General features: G+C 43.2%; 1 protein-coding gene across 3 annotated transcripts in view; it reads right to left on the reverse strand.

Moving 5' to 3' along the window:
• DGKB (diacylglycerol kinase beta) overlaps window positions 1–22,402 on the reverse strand; it is a 495,108-nt gene extending 472,706 nt beyond the window's left edge. For all 3 annotated transcript variants that reach the window (XM_032784097.2, XM_032784098.2, XM_032784096.2), the window contains exon 1: window positions 22,136–22,402. In XM_032784097.2, coding sequence (XP_032639988.1) covers window positions 22,136–22,205 — 70 coding nt within the window. In that variant the 5' untranslated portion in view covers window positions 22,206–22,402. The remainder of the gene's footprint in view (window positions 1–22,135) is intronic.
• Between the last annotated feature and the right edge of the window lie 2,969 nt (window positions 22,403–25,371).

Consider the following 25,371-nt stretch of genomic DNA (forward strand, 5'->3'; position numbering starts at 1 on the left):
TTATGATAGAGCGGGATAGAATGAAAACTCTTATACGACTTTATGGTGGTCACTATTGTGCCCCCTATAATGCTTCATGTTGTATGGCATGTATACAATCCATACGCCTGAGGGCATTCTGCACCAAAAAATTAAAAATTCTGTGCACAATATTTTAAAATTCTGCAAGTTTTACTTGTCAGTAAATAAATGCAGAGGCTCCAGGATGGCAGTGGGCAGCACAGGTCACTGGCTGCACGAAGGTGGGAGATCACCCTGCAACTCCTTCCACCCCTGGGACACTGATTCAGCGGTGAGGCTGCACCTGACCCTGACACAGCACAAGGCCTGGGCGTGCTCCAGAAACAACCTGGGGCCCTGCGCCTCTGCACCAGGCACACCAGGTGTGGGGCAGGCAGGCTCAGCCAGGCAGGATCCAAGTGTAGAGGGGCTCAGTGGGATGAGAGAGTGTGGGGTGATAGGATTCTGTGTGGGATAATCTGGGTGCCGGCAGCTCAGTGGAGGGGTCTAGGCATAGGGGGATATGCATGCACCGAGGCTCGTTGGGAGGGGTTCCAGGTGCAGTGGCAATGGGCCTCTGCAGGGACTTCCAGGTGAAGATGGCTGGGGCTCAGCGGAGGGGTCTGGACGTGGGAGATCTCGGTAGGGGAAGGCCTGGGTGCAGCTAGTTGGGGTCAGTGGCATGGGGATCTGGATGTATGGCTCAGTGTGGTGCAGAGGATGGGGCATCAGGTGGGGCTGGAGTACAGGGAGCTCAGGGGGGTACAGAGGTGGAGGTACAGAGGCAGGGGATCTGGGTGCAGGGCAGCTCCAGATGCAGGGGTTGAGTTCGTGGGGTAGGGTTCAGGTATGGAGGGCTAGGGGGGTTCTGGATATACCAAGGGAGGCTTGACAGGTGTGTCTGGGAACGGGAGGTCCACATGTACACAGGTTGAATGGTTAAGAAAGCAGCTGCTTGTACAGTGACCCCTCCCCCTGCAGTTGAGGTGTGATGGGGGCAAGCAGCACAGGAGGATGCTGAGCTTCCTGCAGCTGGGGGAGGTTTCTGGGGGATGAGTCTGACACATCCCCAGCCACTCTCTGCAAGGGAAGAGGAAGTCCCGTCCTCTCCTGCCTCCAGCCCAGCCAGAACCAGCAGCTGATCCTGGCTCAGGGAAGGAGCTACTGGCTGGGGTATCCTGAGCCCCATGTGATTTACCTCTCTGCTGGCTGCTCTGGGTGCCTGAAATAATGTACCTGATCTGCTAGGGAGTCATGCATGACCGCTCTTGCAACTTCCCTTTAGTTCCCTGTCAGAAAGCCATTTTTTCTGCGAGGAAGCAAAGAAATCTGTGGGAGACATGAATTCTGCTCACGGCAGTGGCACAGAATTCACCCAGCAGTAAACGCATAGCTACATCTATACCTCATTCTGGCTCTAGCGTAATGCACTTTTTTATATGTTGATTGCACTCAGACAAAAGGCACATTTGAGAATATGTGCATTAGAGCTGACAGAGTAAATTATTTACTTGCTCGTAATGTTCATGCTGTCAAGGCTTTGGTATACCATATGTCATACAGATCCACTCTGCTGAAAATAATGTCATCCCCTACCCTTTAGCTGTTCTGTTAAGAGATATGCCAGTACCTTGTCAAAGATATCTCAAGTCTGTGGTCATTCACAAATGGCAAACAGGTGAATTTGTCTATGTTCATACATAATCTCACCAAAACAAAAAACCCACAACCCTGTTTCTTCTGGGTTTATAGGTTTAAAGGCTTTATGGGTTTATAGGTTTAAAGGCTAAGAAATTCAAAGCTGCTTAATGAATATTGTAACCGGGCGGAACTCACCCCCGTGGCGCCTCCTGCTGGTCACTTCAGGAATTAGCTCAAATTCCAGCTCGGAGCGCCCTCAGCAGGCCGGTGATCCGCCTTGTTTCCTGCTACAGGCCCCGTGTCTCTCCCTGGACCCCGGTGCCCCTTTTACGTGGGGTTCTGCCCCCTGGCAGTAACCCCTTTTCCTTAGGGGTTTCCCCTCCCTGGGAACCCCCCACCCTCTATCCCCACTTTGCTTCAGTGTGTTGGCTACTGCCAGTCATTTTCTAGCCCCACGCCCTGGCGCAGACTGCAGTATCAGCCACTCATCATCAGCAAAGGGGTTTGGACCTGCTGCCTTGGCCTATCCCTGGGTTGCACCCTACAACCCCAGTACCTCCTGGCCTAATTCTAGGCCGCAGCCTGGGGCTTTCCAGGCAGGAGCTCCCCAGCTCCTCTGCCTTTCCCCAGCCCTGCTCCACGCTAGGTACCTGCTCTGGTTTTTGGCAGCCAGGCCCTTCTCCCTCTACAGGCAGAGGAAGACTCTCTTTGCTCCTGGCTTTTCTGCCTTATTATTAGGCCCTGCCACTCAGTTCGGGGCGTGGCCCCAGCTGCAGCCACTTCCCCAATCAGCCCAGCTTAAAAGGCTGCTTTCCCCATCCCTGGCCCCTTCCCTGGGCTGTTTTTAACCCCTTCAGGGCCGGAGCAGGGATCCACCCTGCTACAATATGAACACTGAAATCTCATTCAAATTCCCATGGGCACCCAAATTCCCTAAGGCATCTTTGGAAATCTCTGCCTAAATGTTTTAGCTGTCTTTTATGTTACATCTAAGAGTCAGTAAACCATTAAGATATCACAACGGAGGATATATTTCTTTTACATATAAATATATACAATATATTTCTTTTACAATGTGTAACTATTATCTTCAAATCAATCCCAGATCCTGCAATGAAGATGTGAACACATGTAACCCAGTACCCAAACGGAATTCCACTGGAATTAATGGGGCTCCAGGTTGTTGCAGGGGTTCACCTATGTTTATCCCAGTAAAATCAATCCCACAACTAAGTTCTGAGACAAGATTCTCAACATGGGTGCCTAATGTTCCCCTTTAAGTCAGCAGGAGCTCCCTCAGTGTTCCACATTTCTTACAATTAGGTCATTTTTGTGGGTGCCTAAAGATAGGCACTTAAGTTTGTCCTTAGTATTTCAGTACCTATATCTTGAATAAGACTGTATTACTGAAGTCCTCTATTTTTATCCCTTATTGCACCATACTATACCACTTAAAATAGGTGATGATTCCTTTTACTGGCAGTTTTCTGGCCCCTTTTGCTTAGCTAAAAGACTGGCTCACCTGGTTAGTATAATACAGATGCTGTCATGTGCATACCTTAATCACCAAGATGACTCATCATGCATCATATGTGCTGTTCTTAGTCATGTAAAAGCTGGAAAATTAAGAGGAAGAATTCTGATTCAGCCAGTTGTGTCTTGTGGGGGAGTGATCCCTTTGTAAGAATCAAGAACTGTATTACTATTAATCTCTTTAAAATTCAGTGCCAGTCAAGTCTTTTAGAAGCCTGTAGACGCTTGTGTGGCTAATTTGCATGCAGCAAAATAAATAAATTAATTGGACAACAATGCGGCCTCAGCAAGGTAAAAAGCAACCAGGTGCATTTCTCAAGATGATTGTTTCTTTCTGCTCTCGCTTCCTTCCTGGTTCTGCTTCCTCCTCCTTTTGGTCTCTTCCTTCTTTCAGCTCACTCACAAATCCATGACTTGCACTCATTATCCGTTTCCTCTTAGCCCTCCCTCTCTGCCTCTCTGTCCTCCTGCCTCTTCTCAACTGCTCAATCCCAATTGCAAATCCCAACTGCCACTGCCTTCTCTCAACTATCCTTTCTACCTACACATCTCCTACTCCTAAATTTCTATTCCAACATGCCATGGTATCTTCCAGAACCTTTTAATTCAAAAACTCCATTCATTCATTGTCCAAAATATTCTGCTTTGAGTGTGGTGAGAGAGAGAGAGAGAGAGAGAGAGATACACTCAGTTAAACTCAGATTGATCAGTATATAAATCCTAAGGCTGAAAATTAGACACCCATCTTAGCTGGGTGGTGAAATCTACTGAATGGGATAAGAAATTAATTTATTAAATAGATTATTTGCTTTCCCAGACCACTACTTTACTAAGCGCTCTCTCTGCCTTGCTTAACTAATGGTATCCCATACTATAATTCACACCCAAATGGAAAGTAAATACTGGCCTCCCACTTTAGTTTCTTTGTTAATGCCTCCAAACAGCAATTACGCTTACCCTCAAGGAACACACATTATTATGGCTCTCTCCAATGCTCAGTGTTGGCCATAACTGCCACTGGGGACATTAACCATTACATAAGGTATTCACTTTCAGCCTTCCATTGGGCATGCCAGTGAGGTGATGCAAATCAGACCTGATCAGTATCTTGTTTTTCAGGAAGGGGGATACAAAACAAACAATCTCATTTCAAAATTCAGTAACTCCTCACTTTATGTCCTCTCGGTTAACGTTTTTCATTGTTACATAGCTGATCAATTAGTTGCACAATGCTCCCTTATAACTTTGGTAGCCACCTGCTTTGTTCACTGCTTGCAGGAAGAGCAGCCTGTTGCAGCTAGCTGGTGGGGGCTTGGAACCAGGGTGGACCAGCAGCCCCCCCAACAGCTCCCCTAAATTCCCTGTGCGGCAGCTGCCCAGCAAGTTGTCAAGTGCTGGGCAGTTCAACTGTCCCTCCCCCCTACTTCCATGTGCTGCTGCTGCTCCTGCCCTCTGTCTTGGAGCTGCTCCTGGGAGTCTCCTGCTTGCTGTGCAGGGGAGGGGGGGGATGAGGGATGCTGATGTCAGGGTATCCCCTTCCCCCCTCTCCACAGAGCAGGGAGGAGACATGACAGGACTCAGGATGGAGGGAGCCTGCTGGCAGCAGCTGCTGTCTAAACTTGATCTATTTAAAAAGGCAGTGTAATTAGAATGAGATCAGCGTACTTAAAGGGGCAATGCACATCTCTCTCTCTCTCTCTCACACACATACATACACGGCATCTGGAAAGTGGAGGCAGCAGTGCACTCCAGTGGGATAGTGTGGGTTCATCATCTTGTTCAGTTTCCATAGGGAAGGTTTGCAGCCACTGTCATGCTCTGTCTCCTCTCTCCATTTGTGCTGCCTTGTAGAGCGAGAGGCTACATTAACAACATGTTAACCCTTGAGGGCTCAGCCGACTGCTAGTTCATCATTTAGCAGTAAGGCATTCCCTGGGAAATATCCTACCCTCTGACTCCACTTCAGCCAAGCTTCACAATCATCATTGCTGTGTACAGTATTACGTTGTTTGTTTAAAACTTATATTGTGTATATGTATGCAGAGAGAGACTTTTGTCTGGAAAAAAAAAATTCGCTGGCATCTAACCCTCCCTCCCCTCCTTTACATTAATTCTTATGGGGAAATTGGATTCGCTTAACATCATTTCGCTTAAAGTAGCATTTTTCAGGAATATAACTACAACGTTAAGCAAGGAGTTGCTGTATAACCGGTTCTAGTGACAATAAATTAAATCAATACAATTAACTGGAGATTTAAGTTGTCTACAAACAACAAAATTCACAACTAGCCTGGTTTTACAGAGAACAGTGAGGTATTTTCAGCTTAATGTCAAGGGCTTTGGTGTAATATGTGATTTTCCTTTCATGCTGGAAAACCGAAATGCACACAGTGTGTAATCTACTGAAGAAATATAGATGTCCAGTTTCCTTATTTATTAGGCTCATTAGTTTAATTCAACACAGTCATTTTGAGTAATTTCTCCAGCTTTAATCTACTAGGGGTGACGAACAACTTGAAGATGTCTGACTCAGCCTCAAAATAAAGACTTTCTGTAATATAAAAAGTGTATTACGAGTTTCCAGGAAAAAAAAATAATTGAGGCATGTGATTACATTGAGTCATGCCTAATTATGCAAAATTACATGTAGCTTTTTTATGTTAAACCATATCCTGAGCAACAGTTTACATTTTCATGCCTAGAATATTTGAAAGGCAATTCAGATGTGTGTCCGGAAGGAAAGGAAAGGTTCTGTCTGCTAACTTATTCTGACAGAGTGTTTTTTTTTGTTGTTGTTTTTGTAAGTTACACATAGTTGATACAGGTATCACAGGTTTTGTGAGTAAATGAGACAACCAATGTAGTGTGGAGGGAGAAGGAGGAAAATTAAAGCAACCCATGGTCTTGTTGGGCTCCTAAGTAAAGGGATAGTAGGAAAGTTGAGCTAGATGAGAAGCAGGATGACTTGGGTTATTCGTGGCAAAGGCAATTGGAGCTGCTTATTAAATTGCACCACATGCATGGTTAGCACCCACTATATGTTCAGTGCTGCAAAGTATACAGTAAAAAAGACAGCATCTCCTCTGAGGAGCTTACAATCTACAAGAATGATCAGCATCCCTCCTGTAAATCACTCATTGTACCAACTAATACAGGTCTTGTGGGAGAACCATAAAATCAACTATTACTCTAAAAGTCCCTGATAGAGACTTTGACACCAATTCAGAAAAGAACATAAGTGCATCTAACTTTAAAGCACATACTTATGACCATCCACATTCAACAAAACACTTCAAAAAGTGCTTAATTTTAATCATGTACTTAACAGTTTTGCTTAATCAGGGCCTATATGAATTGGCTGGAAAGTATTAGAGCGCATTAGGGAAGAAGTGACAAATTATTACAAATACCATTCTTTTAAGGGTCTATATCAAAACTGCAACATTGTTTTAAAGCATTTATTATTTAAGAAGGCATAGCAGTGTGATTGCAATCCTGTTTGGTAATACCATATTTTACAAAAAGCATCTGCTTGACCATTTCTGCAGATTAGAAGATGAAGTATTGATCTTGGATTTAAGCAGCAACATGACAAGCATGTCTAGCTTCATGCAAAATTCATAGGGTAGGCACCATAGCTTTACATTTATGATAAAGCCATGAAGTTAAAAGAATGATGACTTGCTTCTACCACAACTACTAGCTAATTGCTAATTAAAATACTGTTGAATCCCTTACTTAGTTAAAAGAAATTTCATACTGAAAAGCTGTTATACACTTGCAGAATCTGTACAGGAGACTTCCACAGAAAATGCAATAGCTCTTGTAGAGCTGCTTCATCATCAGTGGAAGAGAAAGTTTATCCTATCTCTACAGTTTTCTTCTGTTCAGTAGAGGTAATTTGGATTCCTTTCATCTGATCTCCTTCTTTGTCACAGTCATTCTGTTTCATACAAAATGTTTACTATTCATTGTATACAAATGTTCATTAAAAGCAAAAATTTCTGAATCAAGCTAAGATACCTTTCTAGATCAACTCCTCTGGTCTTTTCTTTATAAACCTATTCTAACACTACTCTGATTTTTTTCTAAACTCATTCCATTCTGAGGTCTGATCTCTCTCAGGTTCCTGTCCTCTCCAGCAACTAATTTAATATGGGAGCTGTAAATGTACCAGGCAACCATGGGTCTTTGTCTGCAAATCCTTTTAAAAAATGTTCTGAAATTCAATATGAAGACATTTTCATATTTTCTGAAGAGTGATATCCTTCCTTTTGGTCTTTTTTCCTCTTTGTTTTTTCTTAATTTAGTATGTATTTTTTTATTTGCTTTCTTACCACTCAATTCATCCCAGGAATCATGGCTCATACTTCAATCCACTTCCTTGGCCTCTGCTCCCTTACTGTTAAAGATCTTTGGAGAAACTCCTAGGACTATAGTGATTTCCTCCAGTACAGGGAAGCCCAATCTATGGCCGGTACAAAGCCCACCAGAGCATTTCATGAGGCTCTCGGCCGCTTCAACACAATATACTAACAGCAGATTCATTAATGGTTTTTTTCCTGTTTTCTATAATTCTGATACGTATTTTATGCTCTGATTTCTTTATTTGTTTTTAAATAGACAATACTGTACATAGATTGTTTCTATCTAAAAACATACAAAACAAGCTGAACTTAAAATATAAATCGATACAGGTGACTTTAAATCTTATTAAAATATGTAGAATCTGTTTGTTCCACACAAGGTTGTGCTTAGGTTTACATGGTCCTCCTGTGTAGTAAGGTTGGGCACCACTGCTCCAGTACACACTTTCCTTTCCTCCTCCAGCTCTTCCATTTTTCTTACAAACAGCAATATTTTTCTTCCCTCATTGAGGCTCATGATTGCACCTCCAATATCTATTTGCAAGCACTGGCATAAAACTGGACTAATGCAGAGGTGAATCAGGCACACATATTTTAACTCCCTTAACTGCTCTGGTCTTTGTTTCCTGTGATGTCCCAGGTCCTGAACCCAGGCCTGAAAGTTCCTAGACAGCCATCACATCCTGGCCTCCATCTAATGTCTGTAAAACCTGGTGAACCAAGAAACTAGTAGGACTACAATCTGAGCCAAGGCACACCATCAGGAACTGGCTCCGCTGATTGGCCCAACCCTCACTATTTAAGTCAGAAGGAGAGACAGGAACTTGTCTGAGTAATCAGGTGATTTCCTCTTGCATTGGACTCCGCTTCTGCCTGTTTCCTACACCCAACACTGTTCCTGCTCTGCTCCTATCTCAACTGGCCTTCACTTCTGATCCCACCATGCTCTTGCTCTGCGCTTGCTCCTTGCCTCTCCTCCAGCTCCTGCCCTTACATCTTGCTTCAGTCATCACTTAATAGTCCAGGCTCTGACTTCTGACTCTGGCTTGACTCTTGGATCTGGCATTTGGTGTCTAATCCAGCTTTGATTCCTGGCTCTGGTAAATCAGTAGATAACTCTGATACTGACCCTTGGCTTTATTCCTCAAGCTATATGGCTGCTTCACCCACTGGACCAGACCCCTGCTCTGACCACTAGGCTAAACCACCTACATCCTATTCAATCCTCTCTCATCCTCGTTAGTGTCATTTAAATAATTTACCAGCTACTTGGATGCTCCCCAGTCCTCTCATTTTTCGAATACTGGCCTCTATACAGGGAAGCACCTAAGCACATGGTTAACTTAAATCATGTGCTATCTAAAGTCCCTATCCTCCTCTGGTCACTTTCCAAACTATAACTACTGTTTTGCCTTCATTCATTTGAGTTTCCCTTACTTAAGGATACATAGTGCTCCCTTCCAAGCAATCATGACAACACTGATATGCCAAAAATATTAGCTATTAACTAATATTCTGATAAAAGAAAGGAAGCCAAATTCTGCCCTTAACACTGTGAAGGCCCATTGATATAAAAGAGAAACTAAAGGCAAGAGTTGTCCACTCTATCAATTTCATATAGTATTCAATTAATAAAAAAGAATATTTTTAATTTCAACAGGCAAGCAAAGTCTCAGAATTCCAAGGCTATTCAATATGTCTTTCTGGGTAAAACCACATTATCTCTGAATAGGCCAGTTAGTGCATCCTGACGTATTGCATTTTTCCAAGTAAATCCATTAACAGCAGCTACCGTCACAATTACACTCAATCCAAGATATGGCACCTTTATCAAGCAACAAATAATTCTGAAACAATTGGTTTCAATATATTCAAGGTTTCATATGAAGTAATCTGACCTTTAAGCAAAAGCTAAAAACTTATTCTTTTGTTAACCATATAAAACAGTACAATATCATACAATATTGGCATTTAATGGCAGTATACTCTTCCAGTATATTCCAAATTGCTTTACTGAGCAATAAATTATATACCACTGTGCAGTGTCTTTCTGCAGACAATCAATCTCTCAAAACAGCCAATAAAATTTGCAATGCTCTCAACAGAATTACATGGTACTCCTTAATGTCCCAATAAAACTCTTCCAAAGAAACACAATGAGCAATATATTTTCAGTATTTCAAAAACAATGAAAATGAATATAACCATGAACATATTAAAAATATGACTCAAACTGTTATTTAAATGAGTAAGTCATAAATTGAATATGAACAATGGTACCTTTACTAGCAGAAAGCATAGCCAGAATAAGGCAATCCAGGGCCCTTGGAATACAGGCTCCATTATGCAGCCCTGCTGCACCCATGCCCTATCGCAGAGACACAGAAACAGCATAGGCCTCCTTCTCCCCACACGAAACAGCAACAATTCCTCTCAGGAGCAGCAGGGATGGGAGCTTTGCCCACTTCTTGAGAAGCAGGAGTAGGAGCAGAAGGACCCACTCAGCAGCAGGATATATCTGTTGATCTCTGCACTCCTCTCCTCCTGCCACACATATTCCTCTACTAGAGTGATTCTGATGGGCACTCCAGACAATGGATCCTGGAGTGAACATCTGATAAGAGCGAAATAAGGCAGTTCCCGCTTCTCAGAGCTATTGTTTCAGGTTGTGTGCTGACTCAGGAAGACAGGACTGTATTGGTTACACTTGGGTGGGATACATTTTCAAGCATTTCTTCAAAACCAAGAGGGCTCACAACTTTAAAAAAAAAATTAAAGGTGATATTCTGCCATAATTACACAATTCCAGGATTTTTTGTTTGTTTCCTCTCAGCTTGCTGAACTGAAGTTATAATTCTCTCTTTGTGCCAGCATAATCAATTCCACAGAAATCAGTTATATTTATCCCCCTGTATCCTCCATGTAGAGAATGAGCAACAGGAACAGATGAACTCTTATGAAATGAAAGATTTTGCCTGCTTGCATTCAAATGTCCATAGGAAAAAAGTAGATAATGAGAAAATAAATGCAAAAAACATGACAGAGGCATAATTAGTTCTCATATAATGTTTTCTAGAATTTTAATAAACTGTTGGCTAGTTTTCTCATTTTTTTTTTTAAAACTAGCCAAAGTAATTTATCTTCAAAGATAGTATCACTTAATGCTGCAACACCTTGGTTGCAGTATTAGGCAAAGTCCTAGAGGTCTCTCTGGGTTCTCTTAGCACATCTGTTCAGACAGAATTTCCTCTCAGTCTAGAGTATGGGAAGAGTTCATTGCTCTAATGGATCAAGCCTCAGTGAGGGAGAGGAAACACCTTTTGTCCTTCAGGATTCTGAAGATAGGTCTATGCTGCAATAAAACACCTGCGGCTGGCCCAGCTCACGGACAGATAACGATGACGGATAGCAGGGAGACGGGGAGGGGAGTTCAGTGCCGCAGCATCGCGTCTACCAGCAGCATGCAGTAGACATAGGGTGACATATAAAAAGTCAAGAAACGATTTTTTCCCCCTTTTCTTTCAGGGGGGGGGGGGGGAATTGACGAGCTATACCGTGAACCACCCCGGACAATGTGTTTGACCCTACAGGCATTTGGAGCTCAGCCAAGAATGCAAATGCTTTTCGGAGACTGCGGGAACTGTGGGATAGCTGGAGTCCTCAGTACCCCCTCCCTCCCTCCCTCCATGAACATCCATTTGATTCTTTGGCTTTCCGTTACGCTTGTCACGCAGCACTATGCTGAGTTCCTGCTGTGGCCTCTGTCTGGAGATTTTTTCAAATGCTTTGGCATTTCGTCTTCTGGGACGGAGCTCTGATAGAACAGATTTGCCTCCCCATACAGCGATCAGATCCAGTATCTCCCTTATGGTCCATGCTGGAGCTCTTTTTGGATTTGAGACTGCATTGCCACCCGCGCTGATCAGAGCTCCNTTGCTGTCCAGAGCGGTCACAATGGTGCACTGTGGGATACCGCCCGGAGGCCAATACCATCGATTTGCGGCCACACTAACCCTAATCCGACATGGTAATACTGATTTCAGCGCTACTCCTCTCGTCGGGGAGGAGTACAGAAACCGTTTAAAGAGCCCTTTATATCGATATAAAGGGCCTTGTTGTGTGGACAGGTGCAGCGTTAAATCGGTTTAACGCTGCTAAAATCGGTATAAACGCGTAGCGTAGACCAGGCCTCTCTCTCAAGGAAGTTTCTAAAAGTGTTCCTGGCAAAGATAGCCTTGAAAATATAAATTTATGAAAACCAATCTCCAGGATTAAAAGTTTGTCACTGTGATTTCCTCTAAAGATTATAGGTTATTCATACTCCCTCACTACAGCCATTCAGGGCTGAGATTTGAAGACATGTGGCTTTCCTATTTTTAGTACTGCTAGATCAATTTGCAGCACTGACTCAGCTGCCACTGATGGCACTAGGGTGGTAGGAAGCTCCATTCCAGCTGGATGCCGGAGCAACCACTATGCCCTTTGGTCACAAAGAAAGCAGCTCAAGAGCATGACATGCTGCATGATTCAGGAGAGCAAGATCAGCCTAAGAGCAAGGCACTGTTTTCTAATCCTGCTTCTGGAATTAAACAAAGGGCCATATTTTAGGATGATTAAGTCAATGACAAATCTCCCACTGATGTCAATGGGAGCCCTAGTTTCCCCATGTGAAAATGGGGATTCTAATACCTATCTCACAAAAATGAGATGTTCCACTGAGCATTGACCCTCCCCAAACTAATCCTGCACATAGTGATGTGATCACAGTGGAGAGATCACCCCAGCTTCACCCACATTTCTCACTACCCTAACCATTCAGGCTGCTATTGTTATTAATAAAGCATCATGCATGTGCCCGGCACTTTACAAACACTCAAGGAGGCAAGGTCTCCCCTTTTGGGCTAGGGGCCTGATCTTGCACACAGACTACCCACAGACTCCAATAAGAGCTTTTCATGTGCAGACTTGGCAGTTTCAAGAATACAGGCCTGATCCAAACTCCTCTTTCAGGCAATGGAAATACTGCCCTTGATTTTAACAGGAATTGGATCAGTCACTCTGTTGGACTAAAACTAAGAAACAAACAGTAAAAGGTTCAGGAGCAGAGAGAACAAAGACAGGGGCAAAGAGGTGATCACTGGTGGAGGTCTAATAAGAAGAGGTATATCTTTGTTTTCTACTCCATGAGTTATAACTTGTATGTATTTCTCTATGCTTTGCTCTTCAGGATTTGGCATCTACTCTATTTTCATAATTATAATGTCTTCAAAATGAAGATAATAAAAAGAAAAATAAAATAAACTACAGTGTTCTAAAACCACTAAAGGACAACCCCCCGCAAACTTGCACTACCCCTTCTTCATAAGAGTAGCAGCTATGAGATTTTAACTTGATCACTTAACTCCTCTCTTTGGAGCAGACAAAAGAATAACTATAATCTGGAACAATTATTATTTTTTTTAAAAGTCATAAGCTACTGAAAAGCCAAATCTGAACTAAAATGTACTTTCATTTCCACAAATTCACTTTTCTTCTCTTTGGCCTACAGTATTAGAGATGTGATTCCTCAGACACACTCCTGGGTTAAGAGATGGGAGATCACGGGCCTTTTTGTCAAAATAATATTTCTGCTTCCACTTCTGATTTTCATCTTCTGTATGTTTTCATTGTTATGAGATTTAAGCAAGATATCAGTGCTTGTTAAATAAGATCTGATCCTTCCCACCCCCCCCCCCCCCATAAACAGCAGAGCAAGAAAAAATCCATTCTTCCAGGGTTACTTTGGTAAACAAGTTACGCTTTATACAGATCACCTCCATTGTCAAAAGTCTTTTTCATAAGGTTCTTTATTGTCTGTAGAGACCTTTCCACAATTCCATTTGATTGGGGGTAATTTGGACTTGATCTTTTGTGATGAAAATCCCAAACTATGGCAAATTGCCCAAAATCTGCACTGGAAAATTGCAGCCCATTATCGCTAAAGACTTCATTTGAAATTCCATGTCTGGAGAAGATTGCCTTCATGCTAGTGATCACTGACTTACTATTAATACTGTGCAGTGTGCAAATTTCTGGATACAAAAAATAATGATCTAGGACTATTAAATAATCCTTTGACTGCCAGGTAAATAAATCAGTGCCACATACAGCCTTTGTGGAATGGGATGAGGTCTCAGTGACTGCCTGCTGGCATGGTTTGTATTTCGAGCAGGAAAAGCAGTTTCCTACCACATTCACAATGTTGTGATCAATCCGTGGCCAATACAGTATATATTGTGCTCGTTGTTTGCACTTCTCAATTTGTAAATGACCCTCATGGGTCTTCTGTAACATTTCTTTTTGGAGGCTCACTGGAATTACAACCTTATTACCCTTGAAAAATCACCCGCTATCACAGTATGTTCATGTCTGCAGGTCCAATAATCTCTTATACTTGGACAGCAACTACTTATTTCTTCAGTTTAATCATCACTTCTTTAAGGTTTCCCAATGATTCATCTTTCTCTGCTTCATCTCTTATTTCTTCCAGTTTCCTATTAGCTAAGAGAATTGACTTTACAATTACACCTGCATAGACTTGCATCTCATAGACTCAGACTTTCAGGTCAGAAAGGACCATTATGATCTTCTAGTCTGACCTCCTGCACAACGCAGGCCACACAATCTTACCTACTCACTCCTGTAACAAACTCTGACCTATGTTTGAGCTATTGAAGTCCTCAACTTGTGGTTTAAAGACTTCAAGGTGCAGAGAATCCTCCAGCAAGTGACCCGTGCCCCACTCTGCAGAGGAAGGAGAACCTCCCCTTTTCCCCCCAAACCAAATATGATGATCAGCTAAACCCTGAGCATGTTGACAAGACTCACCAGCCAGACATCCAGGAAAGAATTTGCTGTAGTAACTCAGATACCACCCTGTCTAGTGTCCCACCACAGGCCATTGGGCATATTTGCCGCTAATAGTCAAAGATCAATTAATTGCCAGAATTAGGCTATCCCATCATATCATCCCTCCACACTTAGTCTTGAAGCCAGATATGTCTTTCGCCTCCACTGCTCCCCTTGAAAGGCTGTTCCAGAACTTCACTCTTCTGATGGATAGAAACCTTCATCTAATTAAAAAAAATCTAAATTTGTTCTGGTGTCCACATTGGTGCTGATCTTAAATAATTCCTCTCCCTCCCTGGTATTTATCTCCCTGATATATTTATAGAGGGCAATCATATCTCCCCTCAACCTTCTTTTGGTTAGGCTAAACAAGCCATGCTCTTTGGGTCTCCTTTCATAAGACATGTTTTCCATTCCTCGGATCATCCTAGTAGCCCTTCTCTATACCTGTTCCAGTTTGAATTCATCCTTCTTAAACATGGGAAACCAGAACTGCACACAATATTCCAGATGAGGTCTCACCAGTGCCCTGTACAACGGTACTAACACCTCCTTATCTCTACTGGAAATACCTAGCCCGATGCATCCCAAGACCGCATTACCTTTTTTCACAGCCATAACACATTGGCGGCTCATAGTCATCCTGTGATCAACCAATACTCTGAGGTCCTTCTCCTCCTCTATTACTTCCAAGTAATGCCTCCCCAGTTTATAATAAAAATTCTTGTTATTAATCCCTAAATGCATGACCCTGCACTTTTCACTATTAAATTTCATCCTATTACTATTACTCTAGTTTACAAGGTCATCCAAATCTTCCTGTAGGATATCCCCGTCCCTCTCTGTACTGGCAATAACTCCCAGCTTTGTGTCATCCGCAAACTTTATTAGCATATTCCCGCTATTTGTGCCAAGGTCAGTAATAAAAAGATTAAATAAGATGGTTCCAAAACCGATCCCTGAGGAACTCCGCTAGTAACCTCCTTCCAGCCTGACAATTCACCTTTTAGTACGACCTGTTGTAGTCTCCCCTTTAACCAGATTGGCTGTCTCTAAGGTTTTGTCTGGTTTCATGGAAGCCACTGCTCTGGAAAATGCATCTGCAGTGAACATGAATTTACTGGGCATGTAGGTCACAACCAAATAATACTTTTGAAGCTTTATCATCATGCTTTGAATCCTTAAGGTACAGTCATTTAGAAGTTTACCAAATAACGCTATCAGAGGCTTATGGTTCATTTCAGCTTCCACTGGCAGTCCATAAATACACTGATTACATTTCTCACAGGCAAACAACGTTCCTAAAAGTTTCTGCTCTATCTGAGTGTATCTGGTTTCTGCCTCAGTCAATAATTTGGATGCTTATGCCACCAACAATCCTCATGCTTCTGTAAAATCACTGCACCTAACCAAGACTGCGAAGCATCTGCTGAGATTTTAACAGGCCTTCTGGGTGCATAGAACTTGAACATAGTGTCTTGTATCAGTTGTTGTTTTAAATCTTCCCATGGTTCCTCCTGTTCTGCACCCCAATACCATTCAATTTTATTCTCTAGGAGTTTTCCCAAAGCCGTTGCTTTGGTAGATAGATTAGATATGAGTAAGGCTATGTGTTTGTCATGGAGGTCACAGAAGTCACAGATTTCATGACTTCTGCAACGGCTAGCCTGGGAGCCACCTGAGCAGTTCGGGCAGCTACTGGACCAGATGCACCAGCTACTCCTGGGACACAGCACACTCCTCCCCCAGCAGCAGCAAAGTGGTTCAGGGCTGGGGCATGGAAGAGGGTTAGGGCTCTGAGCGGCATTCTGGAAGCAGTGACATGTCATAGACTCAGACTTTAAGGTAGGAGGGGACCATTATGATTGTCTAGTCTGACCTCCTGCACAACAGAATCTCACCCACCCACTCCTGTAACAAACCCCTAACCTATGTCTGAGCTACTGAAATCCTCAAATCATGGTTTAAAGACTTCAAGATGCAGAGAATACTCCAGCAAGTGACCCATGCCCCACACTGCAGAGGAAGGCGAAAAATCCCAAGGCCTCTGCCAATCTGCCCTGGAGGAAAATTCCTTCCTGACTGCAAATATGGTGATCGGCTAAACGCTGAGCATGTGGGCAAGGCTCACCAGCCAGAAACCCAGGAAAGAATTATCTGCAGTAACTCAGATCCCACCCCATCTGTCCCTCCCTCAGCTTCACACGCTGCCTCTGCCTGCAGGCACCGCCTCTTCAGCTCCCATTAGCCATGGCTCCCAGTCAATGAGAGCTGCGGAGCCAGCGCTTGGGGCAGAGGCGGTGCGCAGAGCCATCTGTCCACGCCTCCACCTGGGGGGGTCGGCGTCTCCGTCCAGGGGGGAGCCACAAGGAGCCAGGCAGGGGGCCTGCCAGTCCTGCCAACAACCTCTCCCAGAGCACCTGCAGCACTTCCTGGGCCACACCAACTCCCCAGAGTCCCCTGGGCTGTCCCTCCACCTCGCAGATTTAGTCTGGGGTATATAGTATAAGTCATGGACTGGTCACATGCCATGAATTTTTGTTAACTGCCCATGACTTTTATTAAAAATCTCCATGACTAAAATATAGCCTTAGCTATGCGTTTTCCAAGATAATTAACCATTCCCAGGAACGGCTGGACAATTTTCTTTGACTGGGGACATAGCATCATTTCAATGGCTAAAATCTTCCTCTTGTTAGGTTTTACACCTTCACTGGAAATAACGTCCCCAACAAAAGTCAGTTCTGTAATCCCTAAAACACATTTCTCCCTATTTAGTCTGTAGCTCTAGTTATAATCCCAAACTTCCCAAAGTCTACGATCCTACTCCTTTTTCGTTGAGCCCCAGATGATGATGTCATCCCTTGAGTTGTCAACACCATTAATATATTCATAGATCATATGTACGGTTTTGTGGTACACTTCTGATACTAAAGCTGTGCCACTGGGCCTTTGATTTAGGGACTACATTCACTGGGCTAACAGTCCTCACCTCTGACAAAGCTAGGATTAAGTTATTTACTAGACCTGGGTGAAATTTTTCATTCAAAACTTTTTCTCAGTGAGAAAGGCTGTTCAGGTCAACTGAAATAGTCTGCAAATTTGTGTCAATTTCACCAAACTGTTTAGATTTTAAAAAAATGTTTTGTTTCAACAGTTCTGAAACGAAATGTTTTGATTTTTTCAATTTGTCAAAATTTCTTTCAATTAAATTTAAAAAAATTGATATTGAAATGAAATGCTGAAGTGGTTAAAAAGGTTTCTTTCAATCTCCTGGTGCATGTAATAGACTACCAAGTATTTCAAAGGGTTTTGTATACCATGCCAGTCATGCCAACGCAGTGCAGTTAAAATAATCTAAAGCATGATTTTATAGTATTGTTCCCAGTCCAAAAAAAAAAAAAAAATTATTGTCCACACTCTTTTGCTGTAGAAGCATTAGCCTGATCTCAGTAAGAATTGGTAAAAGGGTCTGACTGTCCTATTAATCAGTAAGACCTCAAAGGGCTTTGGCTAGGGCTCAAAATGAGTACTATATGCATCAGCACTAACTGAAATAAAAAAACTATAAATGTTATCTTTTGCAATTACAAACTACTATATCTGTTAAGAGTTTTCAGAAAAGTTAAAATTATACATAACAATGTAGTTAAGATTTTGAAAAATTAAGCTTATGTATCAAATTAAATGCAAGAAACAGCAAATGATAATCCAGTGTGATAGTGTGTGGCAGGCAAATGAATCACTGACATTTTATAACTTTCATACATAGCATCTCATAAAAATATGTTATTCCTAAAAATGTTCAATGTGCTGTTTGAAGAAAACAACAACTGGAGCTTGTTTAGCCCTTTCTCAGTTCCTCTGGAGATACAGTATTACAGTATCCAATATGTGTTTTCATTTCATATTACAAATATTACTGTGGATCTAGAAGTAGGGTGACCAGATAACAACTGTGAAAAACGGGACTGGGGTCGGGAGGGGTGGGGGTAAATAGCCACCTATATAAGAAAAAGTCCCCAAATACGGGATTGTCCCTTTAAAAACGGGACATCTGGTCACCCTATCTAAGGCCTGGTCTACACTACACATTTAAACCGAATTTAGCAGCATTAAACCGATTTAACCCTGCACCTGTCCACACAACGAGGCCCTTTATATCGATATAAAGGGCTCTTTAAACCGGTTTCTGTACTCCTCCCCGACGAGAGGAGTAGCGCTGAAATTGGTATTGCCATGTCGGATTAGGGTTAGTGTGGCCGCAAATCGACGGTATTGGCCTCCGGGCGGTATCCCACAGTGCACCATTGTGACCGCTCTGGAAAGCAATCTGAACTCGGATGCACTGGCCAGGTAGACAGGAAAAGCCCCGCGAACTTTTGAATTTTCATTTCCTGTTTGCCCAGCGTGGAGCTCTGATCAGCACGGGTGGCGATGCAGTCCCAAATCCAAAAAGAGCTCCAGCATGGACCGTACGGGAGATACTGGATCTGATTGCTGTATGGGGAGACAAATCTGTTCTATCAGAGCTCCGTTACAGAAGACGAAATGCCAAAGCATTTGAAAAAAATCTCCAGGCTATGATACAGAGTCCACAGCACAGTGCTGTGTGACAAGCGTAACGGAAAGCCAAAGAATCAAATGGACGCTCATGGGGGAGGGGGGGGGACTGAGGACTCCAGCTATCCCACAGTCCCCGCAGTCTCGAAAAGCATTTGCATTCTTGGCTGAGCTCCCAATGCCTGTAGGGTCAAACACATTGTCCGGGGGGTGGTTCAGGGTATATCTCGTCAATTTACCCCCCCCCCCCCCGTGAAAGAAAAGGGAAAAAAAATCGTTTCTTGACTTTTTTCAATGTCACCTATGTCTACTGCATGCTGCTGGTAGACGCGGTGCTGCGGCACTGAACAGCAGCCTCTCCCCTCCCCCTTCCCCCGTGGTGGCAGATGGTACAGTACAAAGGACTGATAGCCGTCCTCGTCATCAGCCCGTGAGTGCTCCTGGCTGGCCTCAGGTGAGGTCGGCCGGGGGCGCCTGGGTAAAAATAGGAATGACTCCCTGGTCATTCCGGCAGATGGTACAGAATGGCTGGTAACGTCTCTCATCATAGCAACTGGGGGCTGAGCTCCATCAGCCCCCCTTTCATGTCTAAAGAAAAGATTCTTCCTGGTCTATCAAGCAAAGATTGCTGGGTACTGTTTAATGTCCTGCCTGGACTATCATAGCAGCTGGAGGCTGCCTCCCCCTCATTTTATCTCACTAAAAGTCAGTGTTTCTTATTCCTGCATTCTTTATTACTTCATCACACAAATGGGGGGACACTGCAACGGTAGCCCAGGAGGGTTGGGGAGGAGGGAAGCAACGGGTGGGTTGTTGCAGGGGCACCCCCTAGAATGGCATGCAGCTCATCATTTCTGCGGGATCTGACACAGAGCGGCTGTGCTCTGGTTCTCTGATACACTGGTTCTCTAGTACACTTGCCCCATATTCTAGGCAGGATGACTCTATTTTTAGATAAAACACAAAGGAGGGAATGACCCGAGGAGTCATTCCCATTTTTGTCTTTGCGCCCTTAGCCGACCTCAGCGAGGCCAGCCAGGAGCACCCATGACAGCAGCAGACGGTATAGAACGACTGATAACCGTCATCTCATCACCAATTTACAACGGCACAGTAGATGTTACAGAACGACTGGTAACCATCTCCGCTACCTTGCAAAGGCAAATGAACGCTACTGTGTAGCACTGCAGTACCGCCTCTGTCAGCGGCATCCAGTACACATACGGTGACAGTGACAAAAGGCAAAATAGGCTCCACGGTTGCCATGCTATGGTGTCTTCCAGGGCAATCCAGGGAAAAAGGGCGTGAAATGATTATCTGCCATTGCTTTCCCGGAGGAAGGACTGAGTGACGACATGTACCCAGAATCACCCGCGACACTGTTTTTGCACCATCATGCATTGGGATCTCAACCCAGAATTCCAATGGGTGGGGGAGACTACAGGAACTATGGGATAACTACGGGATAGCTACCCACAGTGCAACACTCTGGAAAATCGACTCTAGCCTCGTTACATGGACGCACAACGCCGAATTATTGCGCTTAGTGTGGTCGAGTGCACTTGACTTTATACAATCTGTTTTACAAAACCAGTTTATGTAAAATCAGAATAATCCCGTAGTGTAGACTTACCCTAAAAGTGTGTAGTTCTGGCACTATTAATTTGACTCTTGTGCTGACTGATTTCCTAACAGTCTGACTATGGCAGTCAGCATAGTTCTAACTATATATCATGGAAATAAAAGCATTTATTATACATATTGTATCATTCCTTATTACTGTTACAGTATTATATCTGCCAGCTCATCTAGACTGTCAAATTGTTTGTGTGTGTTCCTATTCTTATTCCTTCAGTAACTGCTAAATCCATAACCAAACATACACCTTGTTTAAAGCTCTATTCTTTTACAATTTTTATCCTTCTGAGAGTGGTATTTGGTACAAGACTCAGATTTAGGGTACACTGGAAACATATCCTGTAATCTAATTCTGCCATAAATATTTATATCTCCTTCTCTTTTCTCAAGATTAATTTTACTATTCTCAGTAGTTGGATTCTCAGTGAAATGGTTCAAACCCAGCCAAAGTTGTGAGATACTGTGAAAAAAGTTGCACTTAATGTCTAAGTAGTGTTTCTTATAAAGCTACACATTTTAAACTAAGAAGTCTTGAGCACACTTTGAAAAATGTTTCTTACCAGTGTCATCATCCAGTGAGAACACTTTCATCTGGTTAGAGTTTCAAACCAAGGATTATATCTGGCAGACCCAATATTCTTTTGAATAAATTATCTTTACTATGTGAGAACCTTTATTACAGATACAAAGCAGTTGGGAAGACGTAACATCCTTTTGTTCCAAAACAACCTTACACTGGGTAAAATAATTTACTTTATAAAATCCTAGTCCTCCCACTAACGCATGCAAACAGATCCCACAGAAAACAACAGGAGTCATACATATTCCTATTTTCAACACTTTCAAATCCCTACTGTATCTTCATGTGTCTCAACACTGGAAACCATCCTCCTGGTAAAGAGCTGGATATGCTCTAAAATCCATCAATATTTCTCTGCATCCACCAGCAGCAAATGCAATAGTACAAGCCAAGATGCTTGTATCGCTGATGACTGAGCATGCTCTCTTTACACCACTTGCAAAACCTACATGCCTTTTAAGTGAAACAGTAAGCGTCACACCACATGGCAGGCAAATTGGCTTCCAGGTAGTCTACAATCCTTTTGGCAGAGGTGTTTCATATCCCATCCATGAATAGGTATATCTTCCCAAACTGAAAACCCTATCTGTTCATAAACAACTTTTTAAGCCATCTATGCTAAAAAGATAATTTACTGAGAAACCCAAACTTTGGGAACAAAAAGTCTAATTCAAGCTAAAAAATAAATAAAATGTAATCACCATAGAATACAAATTTAACATGCCAATGAGTGGCACATTTGTCTATTCAAGGCTGATCATGACACCCACCTGCTGTTTTTATTTCATGGGTAAGAATACCTCTGCTTACATGCCAACATACAGCTTCAGGACAATCTTTTGTATTACATTTCAATTTGAAGTAGACTTAATATTGAATTAATATAGTGAAATTACACAGCATATTTCAAACAATAAGTACTTACATTCTGCATATTTCTGAAGCTGAGAAAATTCTGAAGGACTGAGGTTAACCCACTTCTCCCGGTTCATCATAATGGTGATAAGGCTCCTTATTAAATATCAGAAAAATACGCCATTTGACCCACGTGTTAGTAGTTTGCAAATTCCACGTAGTTTGGTAGTTTCAACTCACAGTGCTTAGAGAGTTTATGAGACATAGAATCAGTCTATATAAAATGTTTGATGGTATAAACTGTTTTGAATATGTGGCTTCAACGACGAATTACAGCACTGTTAAAAGAAGAGGGGAAAATAATTAAAATATACATACCAAGTACAAAATTGGTACAACTTTTACTAACAATGATGAGGTGAGTTGTTCAAATATATTACTATTCTAAAATTTTTACTAGTTCTATTTGTATTTCCAAACTTCACTTTTCACTAGCTATATACATGATACTTAATTTTAAACATTATGATTATAATGATTATAATCTTTTAATGCCATCTCTAAAAAACAATTGTTAGCATAAACATAGTTACACTACCATGGTTCAATTCAGGTGACAAGATAAAACTAGTGCCCAGTCTCAATCCAACTTTATGCAGTTTTTATCCTCATCAGACAGGATTGTATGCTTACTAATGGGATTACTAACAGTACTACGCTTTACCTTAGCCCGACTCTCCCAAGTAATACTACTGTTACCTATCTAGTGTAATGATGAAGATGGAATTCAGACAGGAGATTACCACTCTTTCCCTTTCATCATGTCAAAGAAGAAGAGGTCAGAGGCAACAGGGGAGGAAGAAGAAAATGAAAGGAAGAACAGGAGAGGTTGGTGCACTAGAAAAAGACAGACAAAAAAACCTAACAGACAGCACCTCTTTTCAGTTTCAGATTTGATTACTGTATCTGGATAAACCAATTCAGAAATCAAGAGGCGATATGAACAATAGAGTAGGTCTAATTCACCCAGTGTAAGATAACTTTTTAAAAGTAAGGGTCATTCCCAAATTAAGTTATTTTTAGACATTGGTGAAACACCATATCACCTGGAAAAATTTGGAATCCTGAATTTCACTGCAGAATGTCTGATCACACTTAGGGCTTGTCTACACTACAAAGTAAAGTCAACATAAGACAGCTTACATAGATCTAATTATGGAGGTGTGCATGCTACAATGTTTCTCCCAACACTATGGCTACACTGACAGTTTTGCAGCGCTGGTAGTTACAGCTGAGCTCGTACAGCTGTGTACGGCCAGCGCTGCAGTGTGTCCACACTGACAGCGACCAGCGCTGCAGTGTGTCCACACTTGCACCAGTTGCAGCGCTGTTGTGAGTGGTGCATTGTGGGCAGCTATCCCACATAGCATCCTCGGCCCATTTGTCGCTGTCGGTTGTGGGAAGGACAGAAGGGTCGGTCTTCCCGCTTCCTGTTCCAACCACGCGTGTGCACGCTTCCTTTTCAGCTGGTTTGTGCCATTTGATCTTCGCGTATTTCAGAGAGAAATGGAGCCCGAGCTGCTGAGACATTGCTGAATGAATGTTGCCCAGCACATCACGTCTGGCAGTGAGCCTATTCCTTATGCTCCAAAGTGACAGTGAGAGCGATGAAGAAATAGATTCGCCTGACTGCGCTTGACACTAAATTGCTGTGGCAGTAACGGACGTGCTCAGCACCATGGAACGCCCCTTTGGCCGGGAAACAAGCACTGAGTGGTGGATCACATCGCCTGCAAGTCTGGATGACGAGCAGTGGCGCAAACTTAGGGTGAGAAAAGCCACTTTCATGGACTGTGTGCTGAGCTCGCCCCAACCCTGCAGCGCAAGGACATGAGACTGAGAGCTGCCCTGTCACTGGAGAAGCGCGTGCTATTGCAGTCTGGAAGCTGGCAACTCCAGACAGCTATCCGATCGTCGCAAACCAGTTTGAGTGGGAATTCGACCGTGGAATAGTGGTGATGCAAGTTTGCAGGCCATTAATCGCATCCTGCTAAAAGAACCGTGACCCTGGGAATGTGCAGGAAATTGTGGATGGCTTTGCACAAATGGGTTTCCCTAACCTGTGGAGGGCAATAGATGGAACGCAATACCTATTCTGGCACCACCCAACCTGCAACCGATACGTAATCGGAGGGTTTTTCTCTATGGTTCTCCAGGCGCTTGGTGATCACCGGGCATTTCACTGACATTACACAGGATGCCTGGAAAGGTGCATGATGCACGCATCTTTCAGAACAGTGGCATGTTCAGGAAGCTGCAAGCAGGGACTTTTTCCCAGACAGGAAACATACAGTGAGGGACGTCGAAATGCCCATTGTGATCCTTGGAGACCCTGCTTACCCGTTAATGCCTTGGCTCATGAAACTGTATACAGGAAGCTTGACAGGAGCAAGGACCGTTCAACTACAGGCTGAGCCGGCGAATGACTGTGAGTGTGCTTTTGCCGTTTAAAGGGGAATGAGAGAGTCTCTACAGGAGCTAGACGTGGGGAAAGCAGCATCCACACGATTATAACAGCGTGCTGTATCCTCCATAATAGGTGAAGGAAGGGTGAAACCTTCAGTGACGAAATGACTCCGAGGTCAAACACTTGAGCTGAATTTGCACAGCCAGAGAGCAGGCTACTAGAGAGGCCCAGCAACAGTCTCAAGATCAGCGATGCCTTAAAGGAGCACTTTGAGGCTGAAAGCCAACAGTAAGTTGCGGTGCCTTCCACATGCAGTTTAGTGCAGTGCCCACTAGCAGTTACTGCAGTGGTTCGCAATTATTGCAGTGCTATTTTTCACTGTGGTACAGTATGTTTACTTTCTGTATAAAAAACTGTTTTTAAAGACAATAACCTTATTAAAAAATATAGTACATAACAGGAAGGGGGTAATGTGATGAGCAGCTACAGTCACAGGTTGAATATGTCTTCCTTGAGGGCTTGCACTGCCGCTTGCACTGTAGATTAATAGTGAATGGTGAGGGGGTGAGTGCATGGGTAAGGTGTAGGTAATCAGGGCGTGTGAGTGAACGATTTGGTGTTGGGGGCAGGTGGTGGGAAGAACCAGATGCTGGAGAAGGGTGTTTTGGGGAAACGGGGCACAAGGGTTGAGTTTGGATGGGTGAGCAGCCACGGTACTGCTGCTGCCTGCATGGTCACCATTGACGCATGAGTCTGGTGGCGTTCCATGAGGCTTAGCCAGTCGATCTGGTTCTCTGGCAGCTTCCTCCTGTTAAGCGCTCTGTTTCCTCCCCACTCTT

Source organism: Chelonoidis abingdonii, chromosome 2 (assembly GCF_003597395.2).
Source record: "Chelonoidis abingdonii isolate Lonesome George chromosome 2, CheloAbing_2.0, whole genome shotgun sequence".
NCBI classification, from domain to species: Eukaryota; Metazoa; Chordata; order Testudines; family Testudinidae; genus Chelonoidis; species Chelonoidis abingdonii.